The sequence below is a fragment of the Rousettus aegyptiacus genome, unplaced genomic scaffold (assembly GCF_014176215.1).
Source record: "Rousettus aegyptiacus isolate mRouAeg1 unplaced genomic scaffold, mRouAeg1.p scaffold_m13_p_11, whole genome shotgun sequence".
Classification (NCBI taxonomy): Eukaryota; Metazoa; Chordata; class Mammalia; order Chiroptera; family Pteropodidae; genus Rousettus; species Rousettus aegyptiacus.
The window spans coordinates 42,415,096-42,436,176 of NW_023416286.1; the positions used below are offsets into that span (position 1 = coordinate 42,415,096).

The 21,081-nt window shown below is 35.9% G+C and overlaps 1 protein-coding gene across 3 annotated transcripts in view; it reads left to right on the forward strand.

Moving 5' to 3' along the window:
• The window catches only part of DDHD2 (DDHD domain containing 2), a 24,176-nt gene continuing 3,095 nt past the window's right edge, over nt 1-21,081 (forward strand). Inside the window, exons 1-17 of one of the 3 annotated variants that reach the window (XM_016155276.2) lie at nt 1-369; nt 954-1,085; nt 1,541-1,768; nt 2,504-2,694; nt 3,465-3,554; nt 4,089-4,209; nt 5,403-5,492; nt 11,281-11,416; nt 13,313-13,521; nt 13,773-13,840; nt 14,704-14,823; nt 15,914-16,009; nt 17,032-17,160; nt 17,264-17,419; nt 17,669-17,771; nt 17,912-18,082; nt 18,479-18,638. In XM_016155276.2, the coding sequence (XP_016010762.2) occupies nt 1,549-1,768; nt 2,504-2,694; nt 3,465-3,554; nt 4,089-4,209; nt 5,403-5,492; nt 11,281-11,416; nt 13,313-13,521; nt 13,773-13,840; nt 14,704-14,823; nt 15,914-16,009; nt 17,032-17,160; nt 17,264-17,419; nt 17,669-17,771; nt 17,912-18,082; nt 18,479-18,638 (2,060 nt within the window). In that variant the 5' untranslated portion in view covers nt 1-369; nt 954-1,085; nt 1,541-1,548. The remainder of the gene's footprint in view (nt 370-953; nt 1,086-1,540; nt 1,769-2,503; nt 2,695-3,464; nt 3,555-4,088; nt 4,210-5,402; nt 5,493-11,280; nt 11,417-13,312; nt 13,522-13,772; nt 13,841-14,703; nt 14,824-15,913; nt 16,010-17,031; nt 17,161-17,263; nt 17,420-17,668; nt 17,772-17,911; nt 18,083-18,478; nt 18,639-21,081) is intronic. The other 2 variants (XM_016155277.2, XM_016155275.2) reach the window with 2 other exon arrangements.

The window sequence follows — 21,081 nt, forward strand, 5'->3', positions numbered from 1 at the left end:
GTGAAGGACACGCCGCACATACAACCCACAAGCCCAGCGCTCCAGCTCCCTGCCCGCAGGGAGGAGCCACATCTCGCGCGATTCCCTCCATCTCTCGCGACACTTCCTGGTAGTCCCTCTGCGGCCCTTCTGGCCTCACCCGTTGCTTTCGCGCCGCGGGCCAAACCACCTCGACTCTGCTTTTGGCAGCCTGGCCTTCTGCTCACCCGCTGGGAGCGCGGTGGAGCCCGGTGTTGGGCGCGAGCCTGGCGGAGCCTCAGGCTCCGCCCTGCTCCGCCCCGCCTGGGCTCAGGGTAGAGGCCGCCGCTGGGACATGTCGTGCCCCTCTCAGCGAGGGCAGGAGAGAGTGAAAGGCAGAGGGGCTGCAAGGTGAGTCCGCGACGGTGTGTTGGGGCGGGCGGCTGGACCGAGTGAGGCCCAACTGGGCTGCGGGATGGAGATGCCAGGGGTGGAGGAGGACGCGATGCGGGAGACAGCGAATGGGGGTGATGGGAGAACCAGTTCCAGTGAGGTGGGGGTGACTTCGGTTCCATGGAACCAGCTCGGGCTCTCTTTGCATCGACTGCGCCCTCAAATTACCTCGTTTCCTTGGTGGCTGGAAGCGGGGGGAGACAAGTCCTTGAGTTCTGAGGTCCCAGATCAGGGCTGCAGGAGGCCGGGGGTCGCGTGGGAGAAGGGACACTCCAAGGTGGCTGAGGTAAATTTCTGCTAGGAAAAAAGGATAAAGTGGCTGAAAGCCTGGAGAGCATTCGCTCAGAAAGAGGCCAGGTGTTTGCCATCCCGCTGCGCTCAGTGCTGAGATAACGGGTAATCGTGCTCACTTCCCTCGGAGGAGCTTGAGTAGACTTTTGAAGTATGCAGTGTTAGGTTTTAGTGCTGAAGGGGAAGAAACTCAGGTCCCAGTCGTCTTTGAGGGAAGGAGGCTTTCGAGGTCACTTGTCACTTTTTACCAGAGACGTGGACGGTGCCAGTGGATGCGAAAGTGCGCACAGTGGCCCCTAAGCAAGGATTCGTGTTTGCAGAATTTACCACATTTCTAATTTTAAACACACTTCAGGAATCAACAGAAATATTCCAATAATCATGTAAGTGTGTAATAATAGGGCTCTGGAGCCTAAAACCTAGGTGTTATTAAAATGGAGTAAATTTGTCTTTGGCGCTAGACTTAGATTGGAAATTGGGTTAAAGTGTTTTGTTGCAATCAAGTTTTTGACTGTGTGTTTCTTGTGTTTCTGGTTTTGTATTATATAACCTGTTGTCTAATTACAACCATGCAGTTTTCTGAGAGAATTGGGAGATCAGTACAAAGTGGGCACATGACTACAGGAAGCATTTTGTTTAAAAGCCCTCTCCTCCTCCCCCAAAATCTAGGTGTTAATTTATAAATTATTTCTCTTTTAAAATTGTGTAGTCCCCTTGGATCATTGTTGTTGTTTTTGCAGAAATGACTCCTTAAAATGATCAGTTGTGTGTGTGTCAACAATTACACTGCTAATAGAAGGAAAATAATTTTACCTGATAGTTTTCTTTTGTCTTTTAGAGAACGAAATGTCGTCAGTGGAATCACACCAGGAACAGTTGCCTCACTCGGATCCAACCCCATCACCAAACTCATGTAGTTCCTTTGAGCTAATAGATATGGACGCTAGCAGTTTGTATGAACCAGTTTCTCCTCATTGGTTTTATTGTAAGATAGTAGATTCTAAGGAGACATGGATTCCTTTCAATTCAGAGGATTCACAACTGCTGGAAGAGGCATATGGCTCTGGTAAGATGAAAATGATAAGTAGTGATAGACAAAGACTTAGGTCATCTCTCTCAAACTATAATACAGTAGTCCTTGTCCTTATAGTGAATGCTGTTAAAAATGAATTTTAGATTTTTTCTAGTCATCCCTCTTAGGATTTTTATATATAAGCTCTATTACTACCCAGCCAATTTATAATATTTAAGAATTTGGTCTGTATTTTGAAAACAGTACCTATTATAATTTCTGCATGGTTATCCAATAATATTTCTTAAGTTCTACCTTATGTTTCAGTTTTATTTATAAAGAGTGGGGGAGGCAGTGTCACATTCACATGACAAAAGAATGAATTCTCTTCAACTTGTCCCTTTTTTTTTTCTTTATGGAACATGATGGTAGTTAGTACTTTATCATCATGACAGTCATGGTCATTAATTTACATTTTGATTCCTCAAGCAAAAAATTCAGAAAAGCCTTCTTATGTACTTTTTTTAAAACTTTTTTAAAGGGCCACTACTGTCTTTCCTTAGAAAAAGAACAAAATAGTGTTTCGGTATTATTATTTTTGTGTTTTCTTAAAACCAGAAATTGTTTTGACACTTTGTAGTTAGTGAAAAAAGATAAACAAATTCCATTTTGTTTATTGTTTAGCACAGTAGAAACTGTTTACTCATATTTACAATATAACACAAAATTGTATTTTAGGAGGTTTATTTTGATACCTATACTTCTTTTCTTCTTTTCAATACTTAATAGGAAAAGATTGTAATGGGAGAGTTGTCCCCACCGATGGGGGCAGATATGATGTTCATTTAGGGGAGAGAATGCGGTATGCAGTATACTGGGATGAGCTAGCATCAGAAGTAAGACGATGTACCTGGTTTTACAAGGGAGACAAAGATAATAAGTATGTTCCCTACCCGGAGAGCTTCAGCCAAGTATTAGAGGTATTCCTTTAACCCTTTTTAATACTTTCTTTTCATTTTTTTCTTATTTAATAATCTCTTCTTCCTCTCGTGACTTATTTTGTGAATTTTCCAGAAAAAGTTTGCTTCTATCTGCATCACAGTTTATAGCATTTATTTTTGCAAGTTAGTTTCAAGATAAAGTAGTTTGTTTTCAAATTTTAAAATATACTATGGAAACAGTTATGTTTTTAAATTTAAAATGTTTCCCCCTAATGGCAATCATTGTTAATATTTCAACTATGACCACAGGATTATTTTTTGCCTTTTAATTTTCTTGCTCTGAAAACAATGTGAAATTTGCTTTCTTAAAATTGGAATAAAACATTAATATTATTGAAAGAAATATCAATATGTGAATAATGATTATCTGTAGTCTAGATGATGAAATTAGAATGTTTTCTTAGTCTTGATCTATTATCTATTGTATTTTAAAATTTCACAAATCAAGATAAAAAGCTGTATATTTAATACATTCCTAATTTTATGGAAAATATACATTAATTATTATTGAAAACAATATATCAAAATGTGAACAGCATTTATCACCAGTCTAGGTGATAGAAGTAGGAATGATGTTTTTTTAAATTTGTCCTATACTATTATCTGTTGTAATTTAAAAAGAATTTTAAAATAAAATTGATAACTTGGAGTAGGATGTTCTTATTATAATTGTTTATCTAGCAGTATTGTGAAAAAGTTTTAATAGAAAAGGTATAAGGGAAATCTAATGAAATGTATTTCCTTTTAAGGAAACGTACATGCTTGCTGTAACTCTGGATGAATGGAAAAAGAAACTGGAGTCTCCCAACAGAGAAATTATTATATTACACAATCCAAAGGTAAAGCAAATTAAACACCTTTCCCTTATGTTTGGATTAAAGGTTAATTGCATTACTAAGGAGAACTTCATTTCTTTTTCCTAGGGATTCTATTTTGGGTAACCTTTGGGAATTTTTATATTATGTTCACAATTATGAAACTTAAAACTTGTAGCCACCATATTTTCAGTTAAAAAAAAAAAGAATTTTCTTAGGGAAAATTATGCCACTGTAGATTAAGAATATCACTGATACATTATGTGGCATGTCTTCCATGTATAGGATATTGTTGAAAGTCTGTTAGCCTGATGTATTTTTTTTAGCTTTATTGAGGTATAATGACCAATAAAATTATAAGATTTTTAAAATGCGCAATATTAGCCTAGTGTATTTTCAGGGTTCTCATTTCAAGCTCTAAGAGATGCATATCAAAACTCTAATTAAGATTTAACTATGTATTATGTTTCGAAAGATATGCTCCTGCCCCTCAGATTGTATAAATATAAATGTCTTTTATGTAGACTATCTTTATTGTTCTGATCTTTTCTATTTAAGCTTATGGTGCATTACCAGCCAGTTGCAGGGTCTGATGAGTGGGGTTCAACACCCACTGAGCAGGGTCGACCAAGAACAGTGAAGAGAGGGGTTGAGAATATCTCCGTTGACATTCATTGTGGTAAGATTAATCATTAATTTCTTCTGATATACTTATTAGTTTATGACTTAAATTGTGACCTTTTTCTATGGATTCGGATTACCTCATGGCTTATAGATGATCTTTAATCACATGAGCTTATTCTGAGTTAAGGTTAGCATTACTTCATCTATTAAGAGTCTTAATAGATATAAAAATCTTTTTTAAAGATTACTATAATTTAAAGTTGCTAAGTATATGTGGTGAGATAGGTAAAATTTGGTAGTACTAATCAGGAATTCACTAAGTACAGATGAACTGATTTAGTCCTAATTCTAAGAAGTGTGATTCTACCTATTTGATCAGAAATTTAGTCCTGGTAATTCCTGTTGTTGAAAATTTTCAACTAGGGAAATTATTTTTCAGTAGGTCCTTGATGGCTATCTATTGCTATCTAGCTAGGATCATTTATGGTTGGTTTTATAATATATTTAACTGGATTATGAAATTCCTTTTTATCTTGCAGAGGAAGTATATCTCTTGGACAAAGTCTTAGACTTAACTATAATTTAAAAAGATGGGTTTAAAAATTTTAGGCTTCAAATACATACTGATGTTATTGGTACAATTGATAAAAATAGACTATTATGTAAAATTATTTTATAATTTTTTTATTTTATAATTGAAATTGCCTGAATTTGATAACTGCACTGTGGTTATATAAGAAAGAGAATATTCTTAGGAAATACACATTAAAATATTAAAGGGTTAAAGAGGGATGTATGATGTGTGCAAGCTCATGGTATATGTAACCTGCTCCCAAATGATTCAGAAAAATAAATGTGTGTATATACAAATATACATAAAGAGAGAGGGAGAGGAAAAAAAGAGAATAATAAAGCAAATGTGGTAAATGTTAAAGTGTCAAATCTGTAAAAAGTACATGAGAGTTTCTGGGCTCTTCTTTCAAGCTTTCTTTAAAGACTGAAGTTATTTCAAAGTGAAAAGTTTAAGAAACCTAAAAAACTTTTTCACAAACTTTAAATTTAAAGATAAATTAGAAACAAAGGAAAATCGCTGTTTTTTTTACTAGTTATATATAGGATTATTTTGTATCCTTTAAATTATCTGTTTATATTTTAACTTGCCTATCTTTATAACCTTTTCATTGTGTTTGATTTTAGAATACATGACTAGATATTTAGAATAATTTTTCTTTTTAATTTCATTTATAGGGGAACCTTTACAAATAGACCACTTGGTTTTTGTAGTCCATGGGATTGGACCAGCTTGTGATCTCCGCTTTCGCAGCATTGTACAGTGTGGTAGGTTTGTAAAGATCATTTAAAGGGAATATGAGTGCTCCTGTGAGCCGAGGTAAAATGCTGTCTTTAGTCCGCTGTCTTAGCTGCATAATAAGATTTGCAGAGCTAAAGGCAGGTGGCAAGGTAGAAAAGCTTCCCAGCTTAGACCTAAAGTATTAGTAAATTCCTTAGGGTAATAGTTTATACTCTTAGCTAATAATTCTTGAGTGAATAACCCTTAATCCTTATAAAATTGTTTTATGAGATGATGGTCCTGTGTCTACACATTACAAATTTAAAAGAACCATAAAGATGATATAGTTTAATGAATAACAGAAGCTTCGGTCATATTTGTAATTCATACTGTGATAAACCTCTTGATACCAATTCTAATTTGAATATTTAGGTCATTAGTATAACTCGATTTTGAAAGGTAATATCCTTAAACTTGATAGTATTCAAGGTCTAATTGTCCCAATTTGGGAGTCTTTCCCTACTGGCTAATGCTTCTATGCATAAACGTTCTTAGAAAGTTAAGATTGATGTAATATGAATTTCAAACAGCAGTGTACTTTTTCTTAATCTAAAATATTGGATAGTTGTTGTTTATAAGAACCAGAAAGTTAGACTAGGAATCTGAGTACTGGAAAGCCAACTGACATAGTCATGTGATATTTTTCTTTTTCTTTTTTTTAAATTGAAACAGTTTCCATGACACAGGTTTTTTTTAAAAATAAATTTATTTATTTAAATTAGTTTTAAGTATACAGTATATTGGTTAGACATCTATATTGTTCATAAAATGATTTCCCCAATTGCTCCCTCCCTCCTCTAGCCCTCCACTTAGCCATCATATTAATGCTAACTGCATTCCTTGTGCCGTGCTCCCCATCCTTGCGCCCAGCTATTAATTTGTACTTCTTTAATCCTTCACCCCATTCTCCTAGCCCCTCAAACCCTCTCTCCTGTGTCTGTCACCAAATTGTCCACTATTTTTGTGAATCTGTTTTTGATTAGTTTGTTCTTTTTGTTCCTTAGATTCCACATATAAGTGAAATCATATGGTATTTATCTTTGTCTGACTTAGTTCACCATGTTGTTGTAAATTGTAAGATTTCATTTTTTTAATGGCTGAGTAATATTCCATTGTATATATAAACCATCATTTCTTTATCTAGTCATCTGTTGATGGGCATTTAGGTTGCTTCCATATCTTTGCTATTGTAAATTGTGCTGCCATGAATATTGGAGTGCATAGATCTTTATGAATTATTGTTTTGGTTTTCTTTGGATAAATATCCAGAAGTGCAATTGCTGGGTCACAAGGTATATCCATTTTTAATTTTTTGAGAAACTTCCATACTGTTTTCCGTAGCAGCTGTACTAATTTGCAATCCCACCAACAATGTATGAGGAGGGTTCCCTCTTCTCCGCATCCTCACCAATGCTTGCTGTTTATTGATTTCTTGATGATAGCCATTCTGACAGGTGTGAGGTGATATCCCATTGTGGTTTTAATTTGTATTTCTCTGATGATTAGCGACCTTGAGCATCTTTTCATATGTCTATTAGCCATCCGTATTTCCTCTTTGGAGATCTGTTTAGGTCTTCTGCCCATTTTTTAATTGGATTGTTTGTGAGTTATATAAATTCTTTATAAATTTTGGATATTAACCCCTTATCAGATGAATCATTAGCAAATATGTTCTCCCAGTCAGTTGCCTTTTTGTTTTGTTGATGGTTTCCTTTGCTGTACAAAAACTTTTTAGTTTGATGCAGTCCCATTTGTTTATTTTTTCTTTTGTTTCCCTTGCCCGAGGAGATATATCTGAAGAGAAATTACTGTTAGTAATATCAGAGAGTTTACTGCCTATGTTTTTTTCTACAAGTTTTATGGTTTTGGGTCTTATATTTAGGTCTTTAATCCATTTTGAGTCTTTTCCTGTATACGATGTAAGAAGATGGTCCAGCTTCTTTTTTTTTACATGTATCCGTCCAGTTTTCCCAACACCATTTATTGTAGAGACTGTCTTTACTCCACTGTATATTCTTATTTCCTTTGTCATATATTAAGTGAGTGTATAGGTGTGGATTTATTTCTGGGCTCTCTATTCTGTTCCATTGATCAATGTATCTGTTTTTATGCCAGTAACATGCTGTTTTGATTACTGTAGCCTTCTAGTATAGTTTGATATCAGGTAGTGTGATTACTTATAATTTTATTCTTCTTTCTCAAGATTTCCATGGATATTTGGATTTTTTTATGGCTCCATGTAAATTTTAGGATTATTTATTTTAGCTGTCTGAAAAATGCCATTGGTATTTTGATAGGGATTGCATTGAATCTATAGATTGCTTTGGGTAGTATGGCCATTTTAACAATGTTGATTCTTCCTACCCATGAACAGGGTGTATGCTTCCATTTATTTTTATCTTCTTCAATTTCTTTTTTCAATGACTTATAATTTTCTGAAAACAGGTCTTCTATCTTCTTGGTTAATTTGATTCCCAGATATTTTATAGTTTTTGATGCAATTATAAATGGGATTGCTGTCTTAATTTCTCTTTCTGAAAGTTCATCATTGGTATATAAACATGGCACTGACTTCTGAATATTTATTTTGTAACCTGCTACTTTACTGAATTTGTTGATCAGTTTTAACAGTTTTTTGGTGGAATCTTTAGGGTTCTCTATATATAGTATCATGTCATTGGCAAATCACAAGAGTTTTACTTCTTCCTTTCTAATTTGGATGCCTTTTATTTCTCTTTCTTGTGTTATTGCTATGGTTAAGACGTCCAATACAATGTTGAAGAGAAGTGGTGAAAGTGGGCATCCTTGTCTTATTCTTGTTCTTAAGGAAAATGCTTTTAGCCTTTCCCCATTGAATATGATGTCCAGTCTACTGTTGAATCCTTAGTGTATTCTTCATTTCAATTATTGTATTCCTCATTTCTTTGGTTTTTTTTCTTTTTTTTTTTTATGGTTTCTGTGTTCTTTTTAATGCTTACTATCTTTCTGAGGTTCTCATTGTGCTTATCCATTCTCCCCATAAATTCATTGAACATCCTTATAAACGTTATTCTGAACTCTGTCTCTGGTAGGTTGCTTTTCTCCATTTCATTTAGTTTATTTTCTGATTTTCTGGAGTTTTCTCTTGTTTCATTTGTGGCATGCTTCTTTGTTTTCTCATTTTATTAGCCTCTGTGTTTGTTTCTAGGTGTCAGGAATTTTTGTTTCGTCTCTCAGCCTTGGCCAGATGGCCTCATGTGGAGAGTGTGCCCCCGTGGCACACTCTCCGTGATCCCTTGTGCCAGCAGCTCTAGACGTGACCTTTGTGTGGGTTATGTGTGATCTTCTCATGTCACCAAGCCTATATTGTTGTTAGTAGATCAGTGGGTGGGATTAATGTTCTGGTTGACTAATTGTGTGAATTGGTTGCACCCTCAGGATAAGAGTTGTGTGGGGGCTGACTCCATTGAGTGGGATTTGCCCTAGAAGGCTAGTGTACTTGTTGCAACCACCCTGTGTGTGTATCCCTACTGGAGCTAGTCAGGAGTTGCTCTGTTGTGGTCTGGTGCCAGCCTCCAGATGCGTTGGTTTTGTGCCCCCATGGGAGGGGCTCCCCCATAGCCCAAAGTAAGCCGCTGCTTTTGATTGCTCAGGGCTATCTGGTGAGAACTACAAAGCAATCCGCTGATGGTTGTCTATGCTGGATCTATAGGTAAGTGGAAGAGATACCTCTGTAGGAAGCACTCAGTTATCCCCTGTCCCTGACCGATGGCATTTTTGCAGAGGGATCAGTGCTCCTCAAGTCCTTATACTGCCTATCAGCTACCTGTAAGTCTCTGAAACTGGATGAGCCTCTGGGTGATATGTGTGTTGGGTGGCGCAGGGACCTTGGGAGTCTCCTGGGTATAGTGAGTAAATTTCCCCCTGCCATTGCAGTGTCAGTCTACATGCCCTTGCTGTCTCTCTGGCTTGCTGTACAAGTTTCCACTTGTAGCAGGGTCAGCTGCTGCCTACCCTGGGCTTAAATGCACTACCCCAGAGCAGGGGCCTATCAATATGTAGTGGGCACTTAGTGTACTGGATGGGGCAGAGCTCAGGGAGTCAAGGGCTGTCAGGCCAATACAGACCCCTGCAATCCCCTTAAGAGATATCGCAGCTCACACAGGCAGCAGTGGTCTGTCCATAACTGTTTTTTTTTGAAATGCGCTCACTGTGCTAGCCAAGGTCTGTTGCTTGCACTAACTGCTCAACCCCAGAGCAGGCACAAGAGGCTGCTTGTCAGTGGGCTGCAGGCACTTTGTGGCTTGGGTGAAGTCGGATCTCAGGAGACAAGGTCCATTCTACCAGTACAGCCTTAGTTTTACTGCAGCTTCTGTGCCTATGTGTTTCCGCTGTAGACACAGATCACAGTGAGACCAGCTGCTGTCAGGGGGGCTTCCACAGACCCCTGTGCTCCCCGGACACAATATTGCAACTCCTGAAGTCAGCAAAGGTCTGCCTGCCGTTGATTTCGGTGCAGTGCCCACCCTGTGCCAGCCAAAGTTTGTTTCCTGTGTAGATTAGGTGATCAGGGGAGGGGAAGGACAGGGTTGTGGAAGTTCACTGTCAATGGGCCCCCTAGGGCAATTTTAGGTAGGCTGGGGCAGGGTCTTAGAGAGACAATGGCAGTCAGATCAATTCAGCCTCAGTCTGGCTGCAAATTGGTAACTATTGTAAATTCCTGAAGAAGACCCAGCTCACAGCAAGACCAGCTGCTGTCTGAGACTAGCCCAAAGGTCCCCGATATCTGCCCAAGTTTGTGTTGGCAGCAGCAATCTGCCTGACCCCATCTCTGAAATGTGGCTCACAGCAGCTGGCTGCTGTTACTGAGATTAGAAGTGCTGCTCTCAGACCAGAGGTTCCTTAATGGCTCTGTGGCAGGGGTCTGTACAGTCAAGCCGGTGAATTCTGTAGATTGCCTGGTAGGGGGACTGGACTAAGGTACAATGGTGGCTGCCTTTCCAGCTCTCGTTCAGACACTAGGCAATGGAGGCCTTTTCAGAATGAATCCCGCGCAAGCTTCTGGCCCACTGCTGGCCTCCCGGGTGAGAGTCCACAGGTCAGAAAACCTTTGCACGGGTGTTTGAAGAGGACTTCTAGGGGTTCAGTTGCCTTCCATTTCACCTAATGGTTGGAATCCCCTTCAGTTTCTACAGTCAGAATTATTGGAATCTCCTCTTGCCTGGACTGGGACCCTATGCTGGAGAGCCCTCAGATGAGACTAGGACCCCCATCTTCCTCAGGAGAGCCTCTGCAGCCTTGTTTTCCCCGCCTCCCCTTCGACCCCTGGTGATTTTTACCACCTGCAGCTCTAGCCTAATTCACAACTTTGCCACTCCTACCAGCTTCGATATGGCTCCTTTATGTTATCAGATGTAGGTGTTATGATTGGCTGGACTTCAAGTGATTCTCCATGTTGGTTATTTTATAGTTTGGGTGTAATTTCAATGCGGTCCTGGGAGGAGATGAACCCTGCTTTTACCTAGTCCACCATCTTCCCTCTATCCCTTGACATAGAAGTTTTGAAGTTAGCTTTTTCTTTAATGAAATGTTTTATGTAGTAAAAGCAGGTTCTGTATTAAAGGAACAGCTTTTCCTATATGCATTGATAATTTTTCTGAATACCACTTTGTTGTTTTTAACTCACGTAAATACATATTCTAAGCAAATGTAGATCGAGTGTAATTATGTGATCAATTGCATCTTAATTCTGCAAATTCATTGCTTCACTATTGATGCATAAATTTTCTTTTTCAGTTAATGATTTTCGCAGTGTTTCATTGAATCTGCTACAAACGCATTTTAAGAAAGCCCAAGAAAATCAGCAGATTGGAAGGGTAGAATTTCTTCCAGTGAACTGGCACAGCCCTTTGCATTCTACTGGTGTGGACGTGTGAGTAATGCCATATACCTTTGAGCTGTTAACTGTGATTGCAATATATTGTCTGATCATTGATATGTTTAAGGACATTTCTGCTATAGCTGATTATATATTTAAAATTTTGTTCAGCAAAAATTTTTTTGTATTTATGTCTTTTTGTTAAAGATAAATTATTAAATGCTAACTAATCCTTTAGTTTAAGTAGTCCGGGTTAGGAATAAAGAGCTGTGTGTATTTTCTTCTAGTATGTTTTACTGGCTCATTAGTATTTACAGGGACATCTTTATTATTTCTTTAGCATTAAAGCCAAATAGTGCTTTCATCCTATAGTTTATGAGCATTTCCATTTTTCGGTGTCAAAAGCCTACCTACCTCCAGGTGTATATAGTATTTTGTTGTTCCTTTTGTGATCATATTTAGATATTTGTCCAAATTTGGTAAAACAGGAAAATCCCCCCAAAATTATTAGCATTTATAACTTGAGGTATAATGGTACAACAACTTTTAAGTCATGGCTTTCTTAAATTACAGGCCCAATAGTTTTGTTTGTACATTTTGTGATGATGTCAGAGAAGCCTGCCTTATATAAAGAATATTCAGCTGTGAGTTCTCCAGAAAGAAGTGTGTTTGTAATATTATTATAACAAAGATGTTCATAATATTTCCTAGTTCTAGGATAGAACTAGGAAATGCTTCTCTGGAAGATAAAGGAAGTAGTCAGCATTATTTCCATGCTGGTCTTGGAAATGGCTTTCTTGATTCTCTTTCTCAGTTCTTAACGCCGCTCTACGATTTGAGCATATGCATTTCATAAGCCACATGTGTTATTGTGGTGTTCTTTTTAATAGATATTGAATTCACATTCTTTCATATTTAAGCTCACGCTCAGAGGTGACTAAGGTCATCTAGCTCTCTCTAAACTACAGGAACTGTTGATTCTTTGAGGAATCTTTCTGGGAATTTTGAAAAGTTTTAACTGGAAGTTGATTTAGACAATGTCAGTATGGTTTTCCTTTGCAAGGTATGAGTTCTGTTTGCCTTGGCATCTGGCAATCTCATGTTCTTTCAGCTTTTAGATATTCTGCATTGAGAGCTGATTCCATTTACCATTTGACTTGCGATCAAAAAACTTTAGTGTTGAGAAAGCTAGAAAACTTCTCTTGTATCTTTTGTCTTTTTAAAAAGCATTTTATTATAGAGAATTCTGTACACAAAAGCACCATATATAATGGACCCTCATGTATTGATTATGATTATCCACCCACAACAAGCCTCAGCACATGGCCAGTCCTGCCCCATCCCTATTGTCACACCCCTGTCTACTGCTCATCTCTCCACCATACTATTTTTGAATCAAATCAGATTAAAAAATATCATTTCATCTGTTTCAGTTTGTATATCTTAAAGGACTTTTAATAAAATATAACACCATTATGACACCTAAAAAATTCTTAATGTCAGCAAATACAAGAGTTCAGATTTCCACCTGTCTAATGCCATGATTTATATATACACATACAAATATATATACATACACAAACATGAATGCACACTACACACATTTTAAATTTAGATCCAAAGTAGGTCCATAAATTGCAAAAGTTGATATGTCTTAAGTCTCTTTTGATCTTTTGATTACCTTTCTATCTCTTATTTTCTTGCAATTTATATATTGAAGAAACTGAGTTGTTTGTGTTATAGAGCTTCTTACACTCTGAATTTTGTTGATTATATCCCTTTGACTTCATTAAACATCTTTCTGTCCTCTTTCTTTCCTAGAAATTGATAGTTGCCTCTTGTATCTTTAAATATCTAAGTCTAAGCTTGGAGGCTAAACTGGGTAATAACTTAGATGAGATTATGGAATGTATTTAAGTTTTCTGCTTAAAATATCTTTCCTTTTTTCAGAGATCTGCAGCGAATAACCCTGCCAAGCATTAACCGCTTAAGACACTTCACCAATGACACAATTCTGGATGTCTTCTTCTACAATAGCCCCACCTACTGTCAGACTATTGTGGACACAGTTGCTTCTGAAATGAACCGAATATATACACTTTTTCTGCAGAGGAACCCTGATTTCAAAGGGGGTGTATCCATCGCTGGTCATAGTTTAGGTAACAAATGATTTCTTTGTAACTAGAGAGAACTGTTACATTTTTTAGGACACCTGTTTTTGAAGTACAGTGTCTTTTATCAGTATCAAAGTCAGAGGACTAGAACTAATCTGTGATTTGGAAGGGGTTGGAAGGGTGGTGGTGGATTGGATTTTGCTATGTGGATAATTGGCTTATTACTCTTTTGTGTATAAGACAGCTATTTAGTGTTAATGCTTAGAAATTGTCTCTTTCTTCTGTTTTACTTGTAGGTTCGCTTATATTGTTTGATATCCTAACAAATCAGAAAGATTCTTTGGGGGATGTGGACAGTGAAAAGGTAATTTAGATGTTCAGATAGGTTCTCTCTTAATTTTTTTCAGTAAGGATTTTTAGGTATTAGACTTATTTTTTGTTTTTTGCTTAGTCGAGTCTTATAACGTTACATTTATGTTAATAGACTTGTAATTATCTGTCATTCTTGGATGATAGAAGCAGGATAGTAATATGTTTCTACAAGTATTTGCCACATTCCAAATAAATATAGGTATCATATTTTCCATTATAAATATGCACTACCATAATTAGAATTATAAAATATTTGAGCTGAAATGGAGGTGGCATATGATGAAATGAATGAATTAGATGCAAACTGATATAATTTATAGACGTTCTGTTTGAAAGGAGTGGAAGGACTTGATGCTTAAACATCTTTTAGTAAAACAAAGTCCTGTGAATACTTTTCTATTGTGCAATAGTCTTGTATTTTTTCTTTTTACTTAAGTGTCCTATTTCTCCTGTTGGACTGTGAGTTCTTCCAGGGCAAGGGCTTTTTGTTTTAGATTGTTTTACATCTTAAACTGTTTTTCTATTAAGAACTCAGTAAATGTTTTGTTAATGTTAATGAAGAATACTTTGATAATCATTCATTCACTCATTCATTTATTTAAAAACATTTTTAGCTGAAGTTGCAAAAACTTAGAGATCAAGTATATAAATTATAAATTATATAAATTATAAATGTAAGTTAATACCTTTTAATTTATATTTTCTATAAATTACAGTTCATTTAGTCTTTAAAGATACATCTCTATGTGTAAATCATATATAGTACCTTTCTTTATTGCAAAATAGCATAAATAAAGGAAAACCTAAATAAATTTAGAGATTTAGAGAATATTAGCTTTACAATTTAATTTTTAGGACTTGCCAAATATTAAGGATCAAGGAGACACACCAACGCTAGAGGAAGATCTGAAGAAACTTCAACTCTCTGAATTCTTTAGTATCTTTGAGAAGGAGAAAGTAGATAAGGAAGCTCTGGTAAAAATATTTTAAAATTTTATGCTGTAGCACTTTCAGTAATTTTATTGCTTATCTTCATATTGCTTACTAAGAGCCTGCCCTTTAGAAGCATTTTAGCCATAAATACTTATTATTAGTAATGTTCTTTAGCATGTACATGGCTTTTGCCATATCAAATGTTCTTTGCTTTGTGGAAGTTCAAAGTTCAGAGGAGCCATGTCGATAAACATAGCAATAGAGCAAAGGACTAAAAAACAGCACAGCTCAGAAAACACGATAACAAGAATAAATGACCACTAGCTCTTCCAATTCTTTTCTGTTTCACTTTCAAGAGCACTACTTTTGGTATTTGCTTTTTTTTTTTTCTTTTGCCACTTTTGTACTTTTTTTCAGGTTTGTGATAACATTCTTTCAATAGGTGTTTAGTAAATGCTTACCATAATCAGGCATACTATACCAAGTACTGAAGATAGAATGGTGAATAAGACAGATTATGGTTCCTTACCTCGAAGTGTTTATAGTTTACCTGAAAAGACATACATTAAATAATCAAACACATAATCACAGTTGTGATAAGTTCTAAGTAGGAAAAGTACACAGTGTTATAAGAACGATAATAGGATGAACTAACCTAATCTGGGATGTGAAGGAAGACTTCCTTAATCAGATGAATAGTGCTGCAGCAGAACTGTTAGTTTGTTAAATGCTCTGTGTTTGCTATATGTAATTTTACTGCTTGTGACCATGAGTAGGAATATAATCATAGGAATGTGACATCAAGTAAGCAGGGTAATCAGGGAGGGTTTTTCTGTCATGAAATTAGATACCTACTTATGTAGGTCTTTTTTTTACAATACAATGTTACCTATATTACTATAGCATTGATATTGTAGTATTGATACTTTTTATTTTTCTTTAGCCTCTTTTATGTTTAAAGAGTATAAACTACCCTCTTCCCTGTTATTAATAATGTACCACTAGGGAGCCCTAGTAATATAAAGCAAAAAACAACAGAGTGCTTACACCTTATTTTTCTCAGAGAACAGGACATTTAATTGGTTTTATTTTGCCTAGAAATAAGAAAGATAATTTGATTTTCTGTGCTTAGGCTTTATGTACAGACAAAGATCTTCAGGAAATGGGAATTCCCTTAGGACCAAGAAAGAAGATATTAAACTACTTTAGGACCAGAAAAAATTCAATGGTATGTTAATATAGCTTATTGGATTAAATAATTTTTGACATCCTTGTATCCTTGTGCTTTATGAGGTATTTAGGGAGCTAAGCAATTTTGTTAATTGATCTTTGGCTCTCTTTAAAAATTAAACATGTTTATTAATATCTTTAAAATGTTATTAGCTTCAGAGTCTTAATCTTCCTTGGACTCCTACCATTCCATTTTTTTTTTATAACCGCTTTATTGAAATAAAATATACATCACATACCACAAAATTCTTCCTTTAAAGTATACAATTCAGTGGTTTTTAGTATATTTACAGAGTTGTGTAACCATGACTACTGTCTAACTCCAGAACATTTCTATCACCCAAAAAGAAACACCATACCCCTTGTTCCCCATTTCTCCCTCTTATGAGCCACTGACCTATTTTTGTATGGATTTTTTTATTTTGGACATTTTATGATAGGGAATCATGATATGTGGCCTATTATAATTGGCTTCTTTTACTTAGCATAATGTGCTCAATGTTTATCCGTGTCATAGCACTGCTTATACATTTAGTTTGTTGGCCACTGAAATCTTTTCCAATTCTTATTAGTTATTTTCCAACTTTTTTGCAAGTTGTTCAGTTATTATTTAAGGCCCAGTATTTGCATCACTTTCTATATCCACAGAGACATTCTACTTGTTTATTTAGAAAAGTATAGCACTTCATTGAATTTCTTAGGAATTCTCAACATTCTTTTCCATAATGCTCCACTCTTGTTTTCTCTTATGATGGTTGCCTGAATTTCAACTGCTGCCCAAATGGCTGTGTACAGCTTTCATCATTTTAGAACATGTAGGGCTATCAGTTAATAATTTAAGGCAACTTTTGTTTTTTCATCATGAAGTTAGATACTTTATCTTGTTTCCTGAGACTCTTCTTAGAATTATTATCATTTCAAAACTTTCCCAAGTATCTTTTCAAACCAGTAGAAAACTGTGTAATCCTTTGAATATTTTTACTACATAGCAGCTCCACAGAACTATTTTTTATTCCTTAGGGTATTAATAGACCAACTCTGCAATCAGATTCAGGGGCAAATGTGTCTAATATCCCCAAAGAATCAGATTTCTGCAGTAGATGTGACGGTACTGGAAATGATGACTATCTGGATGTTGGCATTGGGCAGGTAACAATACTAACTCTTTTTGGTCATTTTAGTGCCTGCCACTTGTATGTAGGAACAGAAGTAACTTTCGTTAATGAGAGATGCTTTTATTTTCTCCTTGCAGGTGTCTGTAAAATACCCTCGGCTAATCTATAAACCAGAAATATTCTTTGCTTTTGGATCTCCCATTGGAATGTTCCTTACCGTCCGAGGACTAAAAAGAATTGATCCCAACTACAAATTTCCAACATGCAAAGGTTTCTTCAATATTTATCACCCTGTAAGCAATGGACAGCTCTTGTGGTTTTACCTGAATATTAGGGTTTATTGAGAAAGAGCATATGGTTTTCTATTGTGTTGATTTACTTTTTAATATACAATTCTGTAGTAATGAGATAACTTACCTGGAATTGATGGGGCAGAACTGTACATTTTTTAAAAATAAGCTTATAATTATTCTTGCCTGATATACAGTTCCTCAGACTACTTTTCTTCAGCAGAGGTGTATGTAGCTATTTTTCCTATGCAGTTTGATCCTGTGGCCTATAGGATTGAACCAATGGTGGTTCCAGGAGTGGAATTTGAGCCAATGCTGATCCCACATCATAAAGGCAGGAAGCGGATGCACTTAGGTAAGACTGAATACAGAACTTGATAATTCTAGACCTTCTGGTCAGTGCAGATTGACTGCGCTTCATTCACTTTGTTTAGCTGTGTCGGAGCCTAAACTCATTGTAAACCATGTAATGTTCTTTATTCATATGTGTTTCAGAACTGAGAGAGGGCTTAACCAGGATGAGTATGGATCTTAAGAACAACTTGCTAGGTTCACTGCGGATGGCCTGGAAGTCTTTCACCAGAGCTCAATACCCTGCTTTACAAGCTTCAGAAACTGCAGAGGACACTGAAGCAGAACCTGAATCAAATTCAGAGAAGCCTAGTGGTCAGTGACACTGTACACATTGATTTTCCTACGTCAGGTCAGATAAGGACTCCATAGTGTATAGTTCTTATTCTCCCAGGGACTTCCTACTTTACCCTTATAACTGTATAGGACTAATACTATGAGTGCTAATGTGCCTTCAGCTCTGCTAGCCTTGTCTATCATCTAATAGCCACAAATTATGGAAAAACATTATTTCTGAGAAAAAGTGTCAAGAGAAGCATACAAAATCAGTGTGACTTAAGGAGAAGCTTTAAGGGGATTGAGAGCAGGAAGATGGGAGAGCTTCCTCTATAGAGAGTAGCTCATCCTATGGTAAACTTGGAGTCTAAGGGGAAGTAGGGATAACTTGGAGGGCTAGAAGCTTTTAGGTTCTTATGGTTTCTCCATATCCAGATGTTAACATAGAAGAGACCTCTGTGGCAGTTAAAGAAGTCCCACCCATCAATGTAGGAATGCTGAATGGAGGCCAACGCATTGACTATGTGCTACAGGAGAAGCCCATTGAAAGTTTTAATGAATATTTATTTGCTTTACAAAGCCATCTATGTTACTGGTAAGTGTTGTTTTTGTTTCTATTGTTTTTGTTTTTTGGGGTCTAATTGTTTTACAGCCTCCAGGGAACGACTGATCTGCTTTTATTAGTATAGATTAGTTTACACATGACTTATATAAATGGTATCATACTATATACTCTTTTTTTGTATGGCTTCTTTCATTCATCCATGTTGTATATATCAGTAGTTCCTTCCTTTTTATTGCTGAGTGATATTCCAGTGTATGAATGTACCACGACTTGTTTAGCCATTTACCTATTGATGGACATTTGGGTTGCTTCCAGTTTTTGGCTATTACAAAACTGCTGTGAAAATTCATGTATGAGACTTTTTATGAACATATTCTTTAATTTCTCTTTAGTAACTATCTAGGAGTAGAATGGCTGGTAAGAATATTTCTAAAAGGAATTGCCAAACTGTTTTTCTGCCAGTATTTTCCATTACCATAGCAGTGTTTGAGAGTTCCAGTTGCTCTGTATCCTCGACAACACTTGATATGATTGGTTTATGATTTATCTCTTAGCCTTTTTTAAATGGGTTGTAATGGTACCTCATTTAATTTGCATTTACCTGATGATTAAAGATATTGAGCATATTTTCATGTGTTTGCTATCCATACATCTTTGGTGAAATGTCTGTTCAAATCTTTTCCCCATTTAAAAAATTGGATTATCTTATTAAATTGCAAGAGTTCTTTCTATAGTTACTAGTCCTTTTCAGATGTTTTATTCTCAGGATGTGTGGTTTGGTTTTCATTTTTCTCGCAGTATGTTTTGAAGTGCCAAAGTTTTTGATTTTGATGAAGTCCTGTTTGTGCTTTTTTGACATATTTAAGAAATCTTTGACATATCCAAAGTCCTCAAGATTTCTCCTCTGTTCTAGAAGTTGTATTGTTTTAGCTTTACATTTAGGTCCACGATCCATTTTGATTGAGTTAATTTTTAAATATGAGGTGAGGTAAGGATCGAAATTCATTGTTTTGCATGTGGCTATCCAGTTGTTCTAGCAACATTTGTTGAAAAGTTTATCAAGATGGAAAAACCATTAAATTGCCTTGGCTCAGTTTTGTTCTATTTAACTATTTGTCCATCTTTATGACAATAAAAGTCTTGATTACTGTAGTCTTGTAAGTCTTGATATCAGATACTGTGTTCTCCACCTTTATTCTTATTCAAAGTTATTTTAGCTATTGTAGGTTCTTTGCATGGCCATAGAGGTATCTTTTAGAATGAGCTTGTTAATTTCAACCCAAAAACTTTCTGGGAATTTGTGATTGCATTTTATCTACAGATCAATTTGTGGAGAACTGACATCTTAATAATACTGAGTCTTCTGATCCACAAACATGGCATCTCTCAGGTCTTTAATTTCTCTCAACAATGTTTTGTAGTTTTCAGTGTATGTGTCATGCACACTATAGTTTTAAATTGCAATCTTCTTATGCTCCTGTTTCTCTTCATATGGAATCTTTTGCCTTTTACTAAAAAGAAAAAATGCATTCCTCCTATTATGAATAAGTTTGAAGCATCTTGATATATATTTAAGGACCATTTTTACTTTTCTGAGAGTTACCTGTACCCTTTATTCTTTTTTACATTGAAATGTTGATTTTTTTTTTTATTATTAGTTTGCAACATGAGTTGGAAATACCTTTTCCCCAGTTTGTCTTTGACATTGCATATACTAGTTTTTGCTAAGTAGCAAATTTTCATTTTTATGTAGTCCAATTTGTTTTTTCCTTTTTGGTTTCTGGAATTTGTATCATACTTAGACCTTTCTTATTTTCCTAAGAATTCCTCACCAGTTTATTCTGATATTTTATGATTTCATTTTTACATGTAAATCTTTGATTCATTGGTCCTAATAAGATGTGTATTAATCCAGGTAGTTTTCTAGATGGTTACCCAGTTGTTACAACACAGTTAAGAGATTTGAGATTCTAACTTCATTATATTGAATTTCTGTGTATATTTAAGACATCTGAATTTCCTGTTCTTTTCTATTGATCCATTTTTTTCTTATGCACTAGGATCACGCCATTTTAATATCTCATTTAGCTAAGCTCCCCTTGTTGGCATAGGAGTTTCTAAACCTGAGGTCTGTGTATGGAGTTTGTGAAGGATAGAAAAAGTTGAATCCAATGAAATCTGTTTATAATTTTCGGTGTATATGTATATGTGATGTTTTCTGGGGAAACGGCCATAGGCTTCATTAGATCCCCAAATAGATTCATGACTCAAAGTTTGAACCACAGATGTTTGAGCCACATATCCTTAAGGCAATCCTTCGTGAATGTTTTTATTTAAAAAAATAAAAAAACAAATATTTTTTCAATTACATTTGACATTCACTTTTGACTTGGCCCTTTCATTATATCCCTAGTTATAGTTCTGTGCAGCTAGCCTTTAGGTGGCTCTCCATGTTGATGGTTCTGTAATTTAG